The following is an 18,834-nucleotide window of genomic DNA, read 5'->3' on the forward strand; positions in this document are numbered from 1 at the left end:
ATATGAACAATTAGTGTCATCACCACATTCACACCACAAGTGTTTAGAAGCAGAAGAGGCTTCATATACTACACAGGATATGCACTGTGGTATCAGTCAGGTCTAATGCACAGAAACAGATAACATGGCAAACAAAGCATAACATTTGTAACTGAATGTTTTTAATACAACGTTAAATGGTGGTGACGTAAGGATGTGGATGGTCAATGTGTTCTTATCATAAAACTTCCCACCGTGTTCTGCATCTTGAACACGCCGTTTCACCTCTGCCTGGTGTATGTGGTGAGCCAGGTGTGAAACACATCATCTGGCTGACAACACGCATTGCAACTAAAGACTGTTTCCTTGTTTCTGACACTGCAGCTCTAAGTAAACTGATGTTCGTTCCTTTTTAGTAAAACAAAAGCGATACCTGAATGAACAACCTGGTTATTTTAAACAAAAACACTCTGAATAATTTTGTATTAATGCCACGTTCAGCCAAATGTATGCCGTTCCATTTCTTTACACAAGCACCCACACATCAGTACAAACAAAGGTCATCTAAGGTCATGTTAATTCATCAATACCAACCAAGCATCATTCTATCCAAACAATAGCTGGATAGCATTACATATGAGGGTGGATCATCAATATGAAAAGCTCCAGCATCTTGATTTATGCTTTCATTCCATGCTGCAGGTGCAAAGACCAAAAAATACCTTTCATTAGCACAGTGCTAAGTATATGTTCCCCATGCAGTCAGTTGTGTTTGTTGCAACACAGCACTACCAGGAAATGACCTTCAAGAACTGAGCAAAGTCTGATGATACAATGAGACCTGCGTGTCCCAAAGTGACCAGTGTAAAGAAGCAAACTCTCTTTTTGAGTCTGGTATCAATATGTTTTTCTCCATAACAGTCAGACCAAAAACAAAGACCGAGGAAGTAAATTTCCAGCAACCTCTCGGGCGATCAAAGACACAAGAAATCAGGAGTTTACAGAACTAAAGCAAACTATTTTTTCATGATTATTAAGTATTGCAACATTCCAAGAATTTTGAGCATGAAACTGTTCATAAAGAAATTCAGTTCTTATCTATAGTCAGAGTAGTTTATCTACAAAATGCCAAAGTTTAGTCTTCATAATATAAATTCTGATTGATTTAACTTAATGAGTTTTTTTTTAGTTATATAACACAAGCATCATTTTAATGTAAGTGATTTATCACATTCTTCATCACGAGCCCAGATGAAATCAGCCTAACACTAGTCTTCTATCTCAGTGAGAAAACCCAAAACCCCAAACTAAAACCCTCAAGAGGAATGGCACAAAAAGTGAATCGCTTCTATACTAATAATTTCCCTGAGCATTTACACTTGTGGAAGCTTTTATCAGACTCTTGAAATGCAGAGATATTCAGTTACACTCTGGCTTCTCTGAATGAGTCACATTCTATAGAAAGCAACATTGGAAAGTATCTGTGTGCTGTAGCCAAAATAAACTGAATCTCCCTCAGTGACTGGATAGACAGGACTCCCCATGTTTATGTTTATAGCTGTGAAAAAGCCAAAGAATATGAGCAGTTTAAAATCAAAAAAATTACAGGAAGTTATTGGTGTTTCAGCTGCAAGTGTGAGTGGGCGAGTCACTTTACTGGGTAACTGACGTAATGGCCCAGGGCCCTCGGCTCAGACCTGTTGGTTGGTTGGTATCAGTTAGGGTTGTCTGACACCCCCCTTGTGGTCATTCATGGAACAAGTACATTGAAATCTACATATTCTTTCTCTTGTTCTTTTCCTGATCAGGCTAAATTCTTGGTTTTCACTGTAACACTTACGTATCTCTGACATTTCCATAAAGTAGAAACTCTCATGTTAAAGCTGACAGGCTGTAGCTTCCTGGTATTGCCATTAACGACACTGGATGTTACTGTAGCTCGTGCGTGCATCAGAACTGCCGGTGTTTTTGAGGTTCATTTGATTGATCCCCTTACAATGAACACAGCACAGAAAGTAACAAATACTTTTTTTTTTTTATTGAAGAAAACACATAATAATGCCGGACTATTTTTTTTACAAATTTTAAATGCTTTCCATTTTCTTTTCTACATAACCTGCAAAGACTTAAAATAAAAACTTCATGAATGTCCATACAACATCCTTCTTTTACTTGTCACGTTCACCTCTTCTGTAAATCTTGTTTTGCCTGTTGGTGAAGCTGTGACTGCTTTTTTGGTTTTTGCAACACACTGTACACTGTGTCTATTTTTGTGAGGCACTCTGCCTCATTCACACTGACAGGCTGTGAAGTCGGTGGCTCGCGAATCATCTCGCGTCCTTTCGTACCTCGACTTTTGTCACTCTTGCTAAGAGAAGGAATCACATTTGGTGCCTGTAACATACAGTAGACAGTATCTACTCCCTCACTTGGTGTGGACCCTGACTGCTGTGTGGCACTGCTGGACTGTGTGGCATCCAAGTTTTCATAAGTGGCCTCAGCTTGACTGGAAGAAGAGGTAGAGGCTCTGGGCTCATGTTGTGGCTGTGCCTCAACTGGATGGCTTTGTCCTAAATGAGCAGCTGATGTCTGTCCCTGGAAATAAGAAATAAAATATGTTTTCAGTCTTTTAAAAAAAATTAATTCAATAAAATCTAATTATTAGAATGTTTAATTCATAAAGTTACATGACAAATATTAATAGTTCTCAGTAAATGCAGCTTACCTGATGGTGATTACATTCCAAAAAAAGCGTCTTCACCATATGAGTGAAAAAGGAAATGAGAACCACCAAAACTGCAACACATATTACTATTACAATGGGTAGATGTAAAGCCTCTGTGTGTTCAGGAGCAGATTTACTGGAGCCTGGGAAGACATAAAAACACATTATCAGAAGACAGTGCATGTATATTGTTGCTAATTAAAATGAGCTGAACTTCACTACTATAATTAACTTAGCAGTAAAACAACAAACAGGAGCTATAATGGCATTTAAAAACAAGACACAGTGATACTTACACATTGTTGTCATGCTTTCAGAAACATTATTTGTGCTGACATGGTTGTTGCCACTGCAGACAACAGTTCTGTTGTAAGTGGAGACGGAGATGTTGACCTTTGTGAGTGACTTGTCAGATGTTCTACAATCGTCCTCATCACACACAGACCTCACCCAGTCGTCGTGGACGGAGCAGTTGACTGAGATGCTGCAGAGTCCAGCTGACAGGTTGGAGAACAGCACTGAAATTCTGATCACAGGCCGAGGAACATGTTCTGCAACACCAAGCAGATGAATGCGAGGGGCATTAGGTAACATAACAGCACCCTCTGCTGGTTAACAGATAACAACACATGATTGTTCTTGGTATGTATTTTAACCTTAACACATGAACTACGGGAAACTTAAATAGGACACGAGATAACTTCCCTCTAACTATGTGCAGAGTCCACACTCCACACCAGTGCTGAAGTTGCAGAGAGACGAAACCTATTTGCATATGGCTAAAGATAGAGGATTCCTTTATGCTGAGAAAGTGTCTGAGAAAAGTCTGAGAGTTAAAGCTGATCTTAAAATAAATGCTACTAAATTCACAAATGCATGAATATACAAGGCAGATCCTAGTACAACATAGAACCTACCCTCAACAATGACTCTGTGTGTCTCAGATACCTCCTTAAACCCAGAGTCATGAAATGAGACTTTGTAGATGCCACTGTCAGTGTCAGTTAGCTGTTTTAGACACAAGGTGAGGTTTTCACGCTCGTAATCCACTTTGTTTGCAAAGTTGGGGTTGCTGGTGTCAGATGAAATAATAAAAGTGCCTGCAAAAGTCCATTTTGCACTGTTACGTGGCGGCGGTTTGCTAACATGTAGACACACAGAGCTGTTTTTCAGTTGGTAATGTGTCACCTCTGGGTCCTCTGCCATGATACCTGATAAGAAACATCCCAAGAGAAGAAAATGTCTTAAACTTCATAATCTGGTCATATTCCAAAATTATTTTTTATATATTAACTTAAAAAAAAACTGCTGTTTATGGAAAATAAACTTTGCTGCATCAAACATAGTATTACAGCCTGTTTCTTTATGAAACCTCATAAATATTTACAAAAGCAGATTAACAGGTTCTATCACGTAACAGCAAATAATAGAATGTTTTATTTATCTTACCTGTGAGGATCCAGCAGCCAAGGAGAAGAAACATTTTCAATCCACTTTAAATTCTTAGCGCGTAATGTTCCACAAGTGTGAAATGAATATGCAGGAAGCAAAGTTCTGCATGGGCTTCATACAGTACCTATTGGTTGCAGCTAAGAACGAAGCAGGTGGCTTAGGTCAGGAAGTGGTAGACAGATGTCAGCGAGTGAGAAGTAAGACATAATTTGTTTTAATTCATTTGAATACAACCCACATAACCCATGCCCAAATTAATGAGCTGTTAGCTTCATTTGAGAGACGAGATGAGAGGCGAGTTTTCAGTTGTAATGTAGTGAGATACTTGCATACAACCCTACCTGTATGGACAGTTATTCTCTCTGTGATGCTGAGACGACACTGCTTCCATGCTTTCCTTCTTTGTTTGGTGTCACAAATATTTTGGGCTACAAGGTGCAGCCTGCTGCACTGATACTCTAAGCTGTGAATGTGAATGAGTCATTACACACTGAGGCGCTCATGCACATTAACTTTTTTGTTAACTTTCACAACTTTCTGTTGTGTGTGCAAGTACCACACAATCACATCAGTGTTTCTCCTGCTATTCTACCACCACTCACTCATACCGTGATTTAACAATCTGAGATTTTTCCCCCATTCTCAACTATTTTTTAAAATTAATTTTGTATGCACACGTGTATGCGTGCATGCATGCCTGTGTGTGTGTGCATGCGTGTATGTGTGTGTGTGCATGCATATTTGTGTGGGTGGATAGGCGTGTATGGTTTGATATGAGTAGGTTTGGTTGGATTTTGAATTCGTAAACAATCTTTTTCCTGTGATGCAACAGGTTTTCATTCTTTTATAAGATCTATATATTATAGTCTACTCACAAGTGTTAACCGCATGTCTTAACTGTTTTTCACCTTTACCTATAGTATGTTCTATGTATATTCAGTACATGCACTATGAAGTATGAAACTATCTGTGCAGACAGTCCGCTGTCCACCACGGGACCAAGGTAACACTCAGATGAAACAACTCCTCAGTTATTAACTTTAGGAAGCTGCAGCACAAACTAAAGCTTAAACACCAACATTAACCCAGAAGCGGGGACGCCGAGCAGGCCCAAGGGCGAGGCTAGAGAAGCGACCGAGCATGCATCCTCCTCATGGACTCTAAATCCGAAACTAGTTTAAAAATGGGCGACCCGGAGCTGCGGGTCGTTTCCAGCTGCTTCATCCGAACCTGCTCCGTGATGATTATAACTAACAGCTGGATACATTCGCTCATGCAAGACGCCGTGGCACCGAGCAGGAAGTGGGGCAGACCACTCTGTGTACCCCGAAAACTAAGTGTCACTGGTGCTCACATGCGCCCCTCCAACTCTAGTATCGCCCCCGGCCACTTAAATGTCATGGTAAACAAACAGCAGAGACCCATCCTGACGGAGCACACACCGCAGAAGGGGACTTTAACCACGGACAACTGAAAACAGTACTCACCAGCTTTCACCAGGATGTGACACAAGAGAGAGAGAGAGAGAGGGGTGGGGGGGGGGTATTCTGGATCATGTCTAATCTAACATCCAGCGTGCTCATAGGGCTGTCTCTCTCTCCCCCACCCCCTGCTCCTGCTCCTACTTCCTGCAAACATCTCCCTGAGAAGAGCAGCCTGATGGTGCACTATCCCACAGGTGCCACACTCCATACAAACACCTGATACCTATTTAACCTAATTAACTGATGAGGCCTTTTAGTTTTCATACTGTGTTAAATTCAGCTTTGGAGACAATTCGAACAGGAATCATTTTGTCTCATGCACGCACATACAGATGTAAATATTATTATTAAAGAAAGGCACATAGAAAAGTACATTAGCAGTCAGACCAATGAGCCTTACACAGGATACAGTACAGGCAATACAGTATAAACAAGCACAACCTCTCACTAGGTATTGATAATGAAATATTTTCCATCAGTTTGAATAATTTTCATTGAGCTTGTGTGGAACAGCAGGGGATTTTCATCTGAAAAGTGGCACAAACAATTCAAACACTTTAAAGCATAGAGAGAAAGCTTTCTAGCAGTCTGTCCGTTGTTGTAAAGTATTTCTTTTTCTGATGTTCTGCATTGCTTTACTTAAGAAATCTGATGGTCCATTCCCTAATTTTTTTTTTGTGTTAATCAGTGAATTTAACTTCACCTTGAGCAAGTACCATCATTTCATTTAAGTTACTATTTCCACATACAGTAAAGAAAGAGAAAAAAGTCATTTTGATCCACTTATCTAAAATTAAAAAAGGTAGTTTGTTAGCTACAGTTTAGCAGGAATCACAGACACTTTCATAACAACTGTATGAAACAAACAACAGCAGTAAAAAGTTGGATGTACTCTATTTTACAGATATGAAAACAATTAATATTATATGCTGAAAATGCACAGTTGTCTATCAAATGTCAGGACATAAACAAAATATTTTTTCATATACTGTACAGAGGTACATTAAAACACGCATACTGTACATGAAGTTCAAAACAGAAAGATTCATACAAACAGTATTATTACACTCACAAAGTTACCCAGTCGCAAGTGTAAACACACACCCACACTCACAAACCCCAAACATAATTTAGAGATTTAATTATTTAATACAGTGCATTAAGAATCAGAGTTAGTTCAGTTATTCAGGTGTGTAAAATGCCACTTTTCTTTCAAGTTAAAGTGCATTTAGTAATATTACTAAACATACTGACCCCAGTAAACAACACAGGACATTCATGTCAAACAGAACAATATTTTCATTTGTAACAAATAATGTTGTTGTTAGAAACTACAAGGTACAGAAAATATGATACATTCCTTTAAAATCTTTTGTTAAAAAAATAATATGGTTCCAGTATTTTCGCCACCTTTAGCGCATTTTTTATTTATTAAAAAAGAAAAAAACAGTACTGTGATTCAGTTTTACATCCTCATCAAATGTTATCAGATCAGTTTGTCTGTAATCTGTAATACGTCCTTATTTTCTTAAAACTGGTTAAAAGAAAATCTGCAAGTGTGGGGAGAATGTTTTAAAGTGTTTGCAGTAAAAATCAGGTGGTGGTTCACAAACAGAAATGACCTGATAAGATTATTTTTTCAGTGTCCCTCAGTGACAGTAAATCAAGTCCTTTCCAAAAAAAAAAAAGAGAGAGAGAAATGAATATCAGTTTAAAAACTGTCTCTGTGGCTGACTTGATGCCGTGCTGTACATTTGAACATGTCAGGTTTTGTAACCCATGAAGCGGGGTGGTGCAGCCATGGTGAGAATCTCTTCTGCAGAATTTCCACAGTAGCACATTGACATTCCAGTCTGTGGTAGGTGGGTTTGAGTGAAAGGGCGCCCAGGTGTTTAATTTCCTGCCACAATTTAAATATGTGTTGGCAGAGCGGTGAGACAGTTTTTAGGTTTGACATCTTCTGTTGAGCAGCTTGGTACTTTTTCTTTACCATTAATCTCAGTTTCATATCAACTTTCCACAACCTCTTCTTGTCTCTCCCCCTCAAACATTACTAATACGCACACTCAGTGGGCTGCTATCTCTGATGCGCCCCCTTTCTCGCCCCCTCTCCTCCCCTCTGTAGCTCTCCTCCAGCCTCATCTTCTCCAGGTCCGTCCCATCCTCCTTGCCGCTGTGATAACGGGACGCCTGTGATGGCGAGCTCGGCGGCAGGGCCTGCTTGAAGAGAGGTGGCGTTTTGGTTTTGGCCACTTTGTCGAAGAAGGCAAAATCAGCCACGTATTTTCCTGAGGGGGACAGGGAGACGACGGGGGGGAACTCATAGCCCCAGAGGATCTCATCGGGAAGGTAGGATGTTCGCACCTGGCAGGTGGCTGAGGTTGGCTCAACTGTGGCACTCATGATCACCAGCAGCTCAAAGTCAGCCAGCTCCGGATCCGTCCAGCCTCCACCTGCAGGACAGAGCATGGCATGCTGAATTATCAACGTATAAACGTTAATGGCAATGATTTTTAAAAAATGAATAAATAAAAATCAAGCAAATGTAACGGATTAATTCATTTAATGAAAAATGCATCTGAAATTCGAACACACACACAAAGTAAAAGCTGCCGCAGGTTGGAAACATTCCCGTCATAAATGCTCACATATGACTTACATATATTTTTAGAAATGCATGCAGAATATACTTTTCATTCATCTACACACAACCCCCATAACACAAAGGACACGCTGGAAGACAGATGCACTCAAGCAAGCACACACCTGCATCAACAGGCCTCACTCAGAATGCAGACTCGGTCATCTGTCTAAACAGTCCTTAACCTAACCCAGACCCAGTATCGCTCCCACCAGGGCAAAAACACTAGGTTTCGCAAGCACTTGTAGACACTGTGACACAAACGTGTTTGAGGGATTCTCTGTATTAGCTTGTTGTGGGCGGTGCAAAGGGCTCCCATCAGCATTTATGTAGTGATCTTACCAGCACCACAACCAGGGAACTGAATTAACAAAACATTGTTGATCATTTTTGGGATCTTTCTCCTCTGCCACTGATTCTCTCATCGTTTCCTCTCCACCAGCTCTTGGCCTGTGTTTTTCTGCCATTCCTCATTCATCACCTGATCCCCTCGCCCACCTGGCTCTAATATCCTCAGCAGCTCCATGAGAATATTCATTATACCAACCTTCTTTGCCACATTGTTTATTGCGACTTCCTGCCGAGGTGTTTCAGCCTATGCCTTGTTATTGTTTCCTGTTGATCTCTGCTTACCTTTTTTTAACTTCCTGCCTCCTAACCTTTGTACCGTGTTCAACCCACAACCACTTCTTTTTATCGTCAGCCACAGGAGACTCTCGTGAACTCTCAGTTCTACAGGAAGTAAGTCCTGCATTTTTACAATGTGCATTTTGTTTTTCACTATCAGCCCCGTGTGTGTGTGCGAGATACACTACATACGACTATATGGTTAAGAGGAATGTGCTGATATTCTGGCTCAGTGGGTTTGGACAACCACGACATCTCTCCACCGTGTCCTGCCCTCCTGATTTAATGACTCATAGTCAGTGAGTGCTAAGAAGATTCACACACTGTTGCTCTGGAAGCCATTATTCAGTGGTTCTAACAGAGCTGTTCCCTGCTGAAGTTCCCTTAAACATAGTACATGTCCAGAACATAAAGAGAAGGTTTGCAGGGGGCTCTAAAGCTCTGTCAGACGCACCGGTAAGGGCATAATCATGCTCAGTCATGAGTATTATCATCAATGTGTGTCCAAGAATTTCTCAAAGTGTACATTAGGGTTATGCAACCATCCGTTCATCCATGCATCCATGACCTATTCCTGCTTATCCTGTGCAGGGTTGCAGAGCTGGAGCCTATCCCAGGTTACAGTGGTCCAGGGCCAGAGTACGTTCTACACCACACTACACATGAACAGACAATCATTCACTCTCACATTCACCTACTGAGGAAAGTAACAACACAAAATCAGTCGTGTTTGCCCATTTTTCTGATTTTTGGTTAACGGTAAAACAGAAGATGTTTCACCAGTCATTCAAGAGGCTTCTTCAGTTTTTGATGCTGTCTATAAAATCTTTTAAGTGCTTGGACACAAGGATTAAAGTATGTGTGGTCTGTAACACATACTGCACATTTGCAGTTGTTTCTTACATTTCCAAGTCAAAGTCAGCTTGGGTAGAAATTAGCATTGCATTTTATGCCACTTGGTTATTTTATCAGTATCTGGACAGTTAAAATAACTGGACGTTCATGATTCAACACAAAGAAGCTAAATGGTGCAGCTGAAGGTGAGGTAGTGACTAAAGGTAAACAAGCAGAATGCTGAAGTTAAATGGGCAGAACAAAAACCTAAACTAACCAGAGGACCCAAAGAGAGGAAATAAACTGATAACACAAGTAAGAAAATCAAGCGATACTAAGGAAGGAACTGAAAGACGCCGTCTTGTGTAAATGGGTAAGTATAAATAGCTCAGCGATCAGAGTCTGTCGGTTTGAAACTGACAGCCTTTGAAACTTCCACTGCTGAGAGGTCTGAGCCGCTGTAAGTGGATCTGCGCAGGCTTCGTGTCAGCACCCCGGACTGTACGGCATTGTGCTCTAATGAGGGGTGTCTCTGGCGATCTCTCTCTCACACACATTCCAGCCAGAGAAACCTTCTCCTCCAGTGCCAAACCAGCCCAGCTCTGGACAGCCAGAGGCAGCCAAGCACGCAGCACGTGACCATAAATACCAACACACCTACACACACATACATACTTAATGTACATACAGTTAGTCTCAAGAGTCATTTCAAATCAGACCAATAATGCTGACATTGTTGGGTAGGTTTGGTCTTGATAGTTGTTTATCAGACCTGACTTGAGATACCTTTTGCTGCCCAGGCTCTCAGAGGGCTGTTGTCATCAATGATGTGGTAGAAGGTCAGGGGGATGATGAGGAAGGGGCTGTCACTGGACGTGTCCACTTGAAAAGGCACGTTGCGCTGGTCCAGCCGCACCGTCTCGCCCTCCTTTGTCAGTGACGTCTGAAGCAACTTCCCCGTCACCTGGGAGCCAAGATGGAGTCAGTAAATGTAGCCAAGAGGTTGCAGAAGGCATCCTGTAACCAAAAGGCCCCAGGTTTAATACCTGAAATGGCCAGTGTCTCCATCAGCGGGCGATGTGTTCTTATTCAGTCAGACATATTCAGTCAATGTATGAGTCATTACCACACCAGAAAGACTACTACAGTGAGGCGAGCATTCAGAGGACTTGAAAGGTTTTCTAGAGGATGTGACTCAGAATATGATTTTTCTATCTACTCATGGACAATAATCACACAGGAACAGGAAGGAGGCCTACAGTGTAGATTCGATGCTTTCATGTATCTAATATTACAACAGCCCTTTTAATGAGCTTATGGTTCCTATAAATGTTTTTCTGTTTGTTTGTTTTTCACCATATGAACTTGAATGGATTGACTGACTGCGAATGGGTTCTTTAACCTGAAGTGAAAATCCAGTGGAGCATACACAGAGCTACATAAGGTGTCTGTTCAGGCAGGTTTTAAATTATGGGGTGTGTTGAAAAACAGTAGGGATTTCATGTTGTAATTAATATTAAATACGCAGGACAAAACATGAGCTGCAGATGTGATTAAAGTCATTGAATAACACGTGCAAATAATAAAATCCAGATGTTTTAGAACTGTCCAAAAGGCGCTTTGGTCCCGTTACCTGGCATCCTAACAGCAGGCTTTTGCGCATGTTGGCCACTCGTATCATGAGGCAGGGACGACCCTCATGATTTGACACAACAGCGTGTTGACTAAACTTCACTGTCTCGCCTCTCTTCTTGGGACGAGCAACCTGAAAGAGGAGGGCACCGTCAAAGTCTTGGTAAACGTTGCCATACTCTATAATGATGCTACTAACCGTAAACGCTTCACATAACCTTCTGCAGTAACCTACAAAGCTTCTGATTTTCTCTGTCTGTGTTCAAGATAACATGATCTACATTAAGGTAAGCGTTCAGAAAAGAAGAGACGGAGGAGTGAAATTACAGTAACATAGATAAAAATCAGTTGTTAAAAAACAAGTGAGGAGGAAGTCGCTTTTGATAGATGAGCGGAAGCAATGGTGTCTGTATCCGGAAACATAAGTGATAATGTAGACATTAATTACTAAAATACTGACAGCTGTAATGATACGAGCTGGGTACAGGAAGAACATGTAAGATGTTTCAGCATATTTTAAATTATTATAATATAAAACTACAAATTAAAGGAGAACGTGTCGATGTTTTGCCCCCATCAAAAAAAAATGTAGTGAATGTCAATCCTTTTTCATCACATCTTTAACAGTCGGGTTTGGCAGTTTCTCTCTGCTCCAAACTCAGACCTACGTCTGCCTACCTTCGCGAGGAAGGTTCCCGTGATGAAGATCTCCATCACCATGGTGATGACCAGCTGAAAAATGAGCAGGACGATGGCGACAGGACACTCTTCTGTGATGCACCGGAAGCCATAGCCAATTGTGGTCTGAGACTCCAGAGAGAAGAGGAAGGCCCCTGTCAGTGTCTTCACCTCCATTACACACGGGGTATGGTTGGACGGGGGGTCAAACTCTGGAGGAAGGGAGGCAGAACAGAAGATCATGCATTTGTGGGTGTAAACAAATTACCAAGGAACATTTTGTCCCTCTCTCAATGTTCTGCCGGGACTTTCTCCCGCTCTTTCTGAAGAACAGTATTCCTATGTGTTCTTCACTGTTAACTCATTCACAAAAAAAGTGTTTGTGTCCTTCCATGTTTCTGTTGTGAAAACATGACTTTGTGTGCCAATCACAGGACATCATTGTTTGAGGGGGAAACAGAGGTGAGGACACGTTGTACAGATGTCCTGCTGGCTGCTAGCAGAGGTTGATAAGGGATCTAAGTGAAATAATGAGCTTTAAGACATTGTCTTTCATAGTCTTCACTGCTTTTTTTCCCCCACACTCTCTCTGCAGTGCAAATCTCCCCTGTCCTCCACCAGTCCCTCCTCCTTACCCAGTAGATCTCCGTGCACCATTGCTACCAGGTACCAAAGCACTCCAAACAGGAACCAGGTCCCAGCAAAGGTGGCAGAGAAGAGGAAGAACTTGTAGCGCCATTGCATGTCCAGAAAAGTTGTCCAGAGGTCACGGAGGTACAGCGCCCCTCGGCCGCTTACATGCTCAATACGCACATTGCTTCGTCCATCTTTGGAGAGGACACGGCGCCTCCTTCGCAGGGCACTGGGCCCTCCAGCTCCTGGTCCTCCTCCACCTGTGCCAACACCTCCCGCCGCCCCTGTGGAGCCCAGCAGGGGCTTGGTGATGTCCGTCTGCGTCTGGGAGTGGCATACCTTCTGTGGGGAGGAGCCCTCTGAGGAGGGGGGAGTGGCTGAGGTCATAGCTGGCGCTGCAGGGGGTAGGAGACAGACAAAGGAGACAACAGGAGGTAAGGAGACGAGGAAAAGTGGGGAAAATAGATATGCATGAGAGGACAAAGAGAAAAAATGGCATAGGCTGTGTGTAGCATCAAATGATCAGCAGGTGAGTTCAAATGAAATGGTGCATGATGTGGTGATCACATGAATGAGAAAAATGACAGAGTGGAACATTTGCTGGGAGAGGGAGATGACGATGAAGAAGGGGATGAGAAGGACATTTTTCAGCCGGACAGTGTTGTGGCTGTCCACGGTGGTCCATTTAAGCCCCTTTCTCCTTTCACTGGGGGCAGCTGGCCTTGTCAAAATAAAAGCCCCCTTTCAGCATGAAGGCACAGCTGCTCTTTCACATTAAAAGCGTGATAGAGCTGGTCGCTTCACGTGTCGGTTACATATGAATTGAGATGAGGAGACGCTATTGACTGTTATTCCACATGAAAGAACATTAGTCTGAATCACAGAAAGATCTTTGACTGGTGACGGCCCTTTTCCATTCGCCTGAAAGCTGTTTTCATATTCTCCCTTCTCTGAACAGAAACTTTGAGTCTTTGCATTCAAGGGAAATTTCCGTGCCATCACATACAATATCTTCTCAGAGCATAACTGGTGTGCACAGAGCTCTGACCCTCACCCTCACTATCTGCAAGCCAGGCTGTAAACATGAGCGGTTCCTGAGTTCAGTAACGCTGCTGTGGCTGCAGCTTCCTTTCCATGCAGCTACACAATCGCTCGTTGCTCAACTGCTTATAATGAATCTAAGTGTCAAGTGGATGCTTGTGTCAGATGTTGGTGGTGTAATGTGATAATGCAGCGTGAGTGTCTGTGGGTGTCATAGTGTCAGCAGTATATTAATTAAACGAGAAGCGCCCGGCCACTCCCCCTCGTTGTCACTGTATGGGTTGTTTCCCAATGCACACTTAACAGTTTCACCCTCATCTGGGCTGCGGCTTCTTTTTCTCCTCATGCTTCTTTGTCTTTTCTCCTCTTGCTCTCAGTCACGGTTTGCTAAATGGCCCTTTTGTCTCAATCTGCCTCTGCTTTCCGGAGCGAATACAACAAAACCAAAAACAAAACAACAAAAACAAAAGCCTAAGAACCAAGGCGATCTGATACTCTCTGTCCTTTCCTGTCCTTTCTGACCCTTCTCTCTCCTCTCTCCATGCCGGAGCTCACACTGAGTGAATGAATAGAGATCTGTGTTGATGTCTGTGCTCTGAATACTAAGATGTGGAGGGGGAGAGAGGGGAGAGGGAGGCGGGGTCAAGAGGAGGCCCATGTGATTGGTCGTGTCCATCTCCAGCTGAACTCTGAACCCTGAGGAGCTCCTGCCTACAGATACAGTAAACACACACTTTTGTATTGGACATATAGAACTTTTCAGCAGTTAGAACACAATACAGTACACTTTATTGTCAAAAGGAGCTTGCAAAGCCAAGACCTCACTCTTCAACAGCATTCAGCAGCTGGCAACTGCACATATATGTATTTATTCATTCATTATGTAAATGGTAAGACTGATTTTGTGACTGATTTTCACATCGTCGGCAAATCGCATGACAAGACTGAAACCAACAATAAATCTTTCCAGCTTCCCTGAAAGTTTTGTGAGAGTACATCTCTGCAAGTAACCCCTCTCACATTACACATTGTCTTTTTCATTTATTATTTAAATAAAATATTGATAATATTGATTAGTGCAGCTTTAATTTTTTCTCTTTAGTGCTTATAAATGCTAAAATGGGGGAAATTATACCAAAAAAAAATTATAAGTAAAGCTAAAGCAATAATCATGAAGGGTATCAGTCTATCTGACAGGAACACTGATGGATTCCCTCTCTTGTGAAATGACTTCTTCCACTCATTGGACAACCACACTCAAGGTTAGGATCTCTTCCTCTCTGTCCGGCCCGCCGTCCCTCTCCTTCCCCCTGTCCCGTGTGCACAAGAATCCTTTGTTTTCAAGGAGATGAAAGGGACAAAAGCCACCATTGAAAAATACGACTGGGTGAGCGAGCGAGTGAAAGAGAGAGCAAGTTAGGGGAGAGGAGAGCAGGACGGAGCGCTGAAGTGTGTGTGTGTTTGCGACTGTGTTTGATCGTGTGTGAGTATGCAGTCCTTGACATTGTGTGGGGGCAGAGATGGGGGGGAGAAGAGAGAGAGAATAATTGGTTTTGAAGCGAGGATTGAGAGAGAATTGAGCATCGGGTGACAAAAGGAGAGAAAGAGGACGGGGGAGAGAAATGGATGGTGGAGGAGAGAGAGGAAGGGGTTTGTGGAGTGAAGGTGGAGGAAACGGATTGGTGACAAAAGGCAGTCATTAGTATTCCAGAGGAGAGAGTAATCCCTTCCACTTGGCGCCTCTGTCCAGTGCCCACATCCATAGAGAACCCCTAGCAGCCAGTACACTGCACTGAAAGGGCTCAATACAACACAACTTGAATGGCTGTGACCACTGTCCACAGCACAGCAGCCTCGGCACTGGGCTGAAAGGGCTGTCCAAACATCAACGCAGGCCACGCCAGGAAGGCATCTGCTCAGCCAACACGACACAAGAAAACCACCAAGTTCCCGGAGCCAAACTAAGCACACTGCACATGGCCATGCAAATGAGCTGCTGTTGTGTCAAAGTCGCTTTGTACACACAGTGATTGATTTCAGTAAGTGTGAACTTCTTTAGCAGTGATTTTGGCACAGAAACACTGTATATCATCACTGTCAGGTGCAGGTGAGGCCACAGAGAAATGAGCCTTGTCACTTTGTATTGTAGCTGACTCTGCATGTTGACATAATTAACTTTAATGTGGATTTTACAGTAACAAGAGGATGTGAAAGTGAGCAGTAACCATGGCGATTAGACATTTGGCTCAGTCTCTCTGTGTCCAGCACACTGTCCAAACTTCCCTAAACCACACACTTCCACTTCCTCTGCCTAGATTTACTATCTGAAGACTTACGACACTGACCTAAATTAAACAATGGGAGCCAGTGGCTAGCCACCAGGCAGTGACTTTTACTATCTTCCTCCAAGTCAGTGGTTACCAGCGACCTGCCTCTCTGCTGTGTGTCTGACCGCTCTGCTACTGTTGTGGTGCTGATGAATGAAAACACCATCACGCCTTTTTTTTTTTCCACATTTCTTGTAAGTCTTCTAATATTTTCTGCTACTATGAGAACTGTAATAAATCTTTCTATGGATTATTTGTTATAATAGAAACAGGTTTGATCTTTTTCATATCATGATATACATCTACGACTTCCAACAGGTCATCCTGTGTGGAACACAGAAATAGTGGTACAGAGTTGACAGTGGAACCTCCACTACAAACATCCGTCCACACTGTAAACACAAAACAGTAGCTGCAGCAAAACTGAGCAGCTCTTTGAGTGTTACCCTTACACCTTGTATCAGACAGTCCGAGGGTTTTACAGTATGTTTCTGACATTACAACACTTACAGAAGATCTGGTAAATATCAGAAGGACACAGCAAAAAACTTCACAGCCAAAAACAAGTGTATACCAGGACATTAGAGGGAGATCGCAGTAGCTCTACCAAAGGAAAACAACAACAAAAATGAGACGTGTCTTTTTAGACCACAAAGAAGAAGTAGATGAGACACTGAGTTTAAAATGGTTGTGTTTCTTACCTCTCTGTCAACTTGAAACAGAAGTTCACTTCTGACCACAGCTTGGAAACTTGAAGATTTGATTAATTTCACTGTCCAGTAAACATGTGAAAAAACAGATATAAGTTTTTTGTTTTCTGTCTTGCGAAAAAGTTTGAAAAAGGATATAGGCAATTTCAGGGTTTCGAACAACACACACTTGTTGACAACTCACACGTTTTACATCACCTCTCACTTTGATATCACATCGTTCTCTTCTTTTTCAGTCCTTCTACGTCGCTGTCATCCTTTACTTCTTTAGGAAAAAGAAAACCTTTAAAAAAAAAAAAACATAAACCGCAACAGACGAGAGGCCTGGACAAGGATTAGCCAGCAGTCGGTGTCTCCCAGCACACTGGTACTGGTGGTACTGGTTCTGGCTCACTGTTACTGGGTCATTATGTAATCAGATGAGCACAGCTTGCACTTCTTCTTGCATGTTGAAGAGAGAGGGAGCCCCGTGTCAGTGTGTCCCAACGCAGAGAGAAGTTAAAGAAGCTTTTGCTGTCCACTCCTCCTGGACCCCCCCTGCATGCTTCTCTATTTAAGCCCAAAAGTATTCACTCAGTCGCTGTTTCACGACATTTTTAATTCATTAATTCAACTCTCCTCCCAGCTTCTCCTCCTACCCTCCCTCTCTGTGTCTCTCCCTGACTGTACACTATAAATGGACCTCTTTGTTGCGAGGCCTCCTCCGCTGTTTCAGCCTTTGTCAACTTTCTCATGTAAATGTTTGATGGTTATAAGATACAAGCCTGGAAGTTGTTGCACTGAAACGGAGGTATTTACAAATCAAAGACAGAAAAAAAAAAAAAAACATAACAGGGCTCTTTTCTCGTGAGCTTGGCTTCTTGCAGTTTTGCGCTGGCCAGTGTGCAGTGAATGGATAATGTCGGTGCATCTCTGTGAGGCTGTGCCATGTCCGCCTGCAAGGAGGGGGACTTGCTGCTGTATAGTACACATGGTCCTGCTGTGAATGGACGGATTAATTCACCAAAGTAACAACCATTATACTGAAACACTGGGCCCTGTGGAGGTGGAATAAGTACATTTACTCAGTTACTGTTCTTAAGTACAACTTTAAGGTACTAATTTCATTTTATGCTTCACTACTCTTATACACAACTTCATGATACATAGGAAGTAAGTAATTGTGCTGATGATCAAAACTTTAAATGGGTGACATTTGGAGTAACTTAATTTGCTGTGTTTTGTATGAATGTACAGGCTGGGCTTATGCAGCAAACAATGAAAAAAGAAAAAAATCCACAGGTGAAAAACACCAGTACACTCTACTGGTTGATGCATAGGCCCCTATAGGAAATGTATTATGGGAATTCTGATGCAGCAGCAGACAAACCAGAATAACAAAGTATATGTTCTCACTCCCTATAGAGTTGATCTACGTCTCCATAGGAGGCTTCTAATAAAGTTGTTTTATTCCAAAGAAAGTGAAAAGGGCATCGTGTCAGCCCACCATTCAAAGCCTGTCTTTTAACTTTGTTTTGACGGGAGTTAAATTTACCTTATGCTCAGCTGAGAGTCCTCAGATGGGACGCAGACGCATGAATCTACAGCTGAGACTCATTGCACAATAAAGCAGGCACTGCGCGATATGTGGCCCGGCTGGTTTCACACGCACATCAATCTGTGGGGGCCCCTCCAACCTGCCAGCGAGTGTTGTTCCTCTTCAATACTCTCTCCCAGCTTGCAGGGTTCAGGGCTCCCGTTATCCAGAGCAATGGGGCCCTGCATCCATAGGGGCCTTGGTCCTGTGTGTGTTTTTACTTCTTTTAGGTCAGGGGCATCCTTGGCTTCCAAGGTGGGGGAGCTTCACCGGAAGCCACAAAGCAGCGGATGAACAATATGGAGAAAACAAATCTGTATCAGAAGCTTCAAATTAATTTGAGAAAACAGAACTCAGTATTTTTTTTACTTAAAATTCTTCAAAATGAGATTGTCACCCTCTTCAAGTTCTGCACATGCAGAGCAATCGCAAACTTTGACTTGTCTATGTGATATAAAAGGCCCACTTCATGTATTCCATATACAATATATAAGG

General features: G+C 42.4%; 2 protein-coding genes across 2 annotated transcripts; both read right to left on the reverse strand.

The window, feature by feature from the left end:
- Positions 1-1,987: 1,987 nt before the first annotated feature.
- Positions 1,988-4,653, reverse strand: LOC121176708. The gene is made up of 6 exons (XM_041030759.1): positions 4,498-4,653; positions 4,154-4,293; positions 3,622-3,915; positions 3,001-3,255; positions 2,705-2,847; positions 1,988-2,574 (listed from the first exon to the last, which is right to left on the reverse strand). The coding sequence occupies exons 2-6, from the start codon at positions 4,185-4,187 to the stop codon at positions 2,161-2,163; spliced, it is 1,140 nt and encodes a 379-aa protein (XP_040886693.1). The 5' UTR covers positions 4,188-4,293; positions 4,498-4,653; the 3' UTR covers positions 1,988-2,160.
- Positions 4,654-7,379: 2,726 nt separating this feature from the next.
- On the reverse strand, positions 7,380-16,820 carry kcnj10a (potassium inwardly rectifying channel subfamily J member 10a). Its single transcript, XM_041031205.1, has 6 exons — positions 16,755-16,820; positions 12,688-13,080; positions 12,053-12,264; positions 11,376-11,507; positions 10,529-10,706; positions 7,380-8,093 (listed from the first exon to the last, which is right to left on the reverse strand). The coding sequence occupies exons 2-6, from the start codon at positions 13,070-13,072 to the stop codon at positions 7,684-7,686; spliced, it is 1,317 nt and encodes a 438-aa protein (XP_040887139.1). The 5' UTR covers positions 13,073-13,080; positions 16,755-16,820; the 3' UTR covers positions 7,380-7,683.
- Between the last annotated feature and the right edge of the window lie 2,014 nt (positions 16,821-18,834).

This window comes from Toxotes jaculatrix, chromosome 23 (assembly GCF_017976425.1).
Source record: "Toxotes jaculatrix isolate fToxJac2 chromosome 23, fToxJac2.pri, whole genome shotgun sequence".
Classification (NCBI taxonomy): Eukaryota; Metazoa; Chordata; class Actinopteri; family Toxotidae; genus Toxotes; species Toxotes jaculatrix.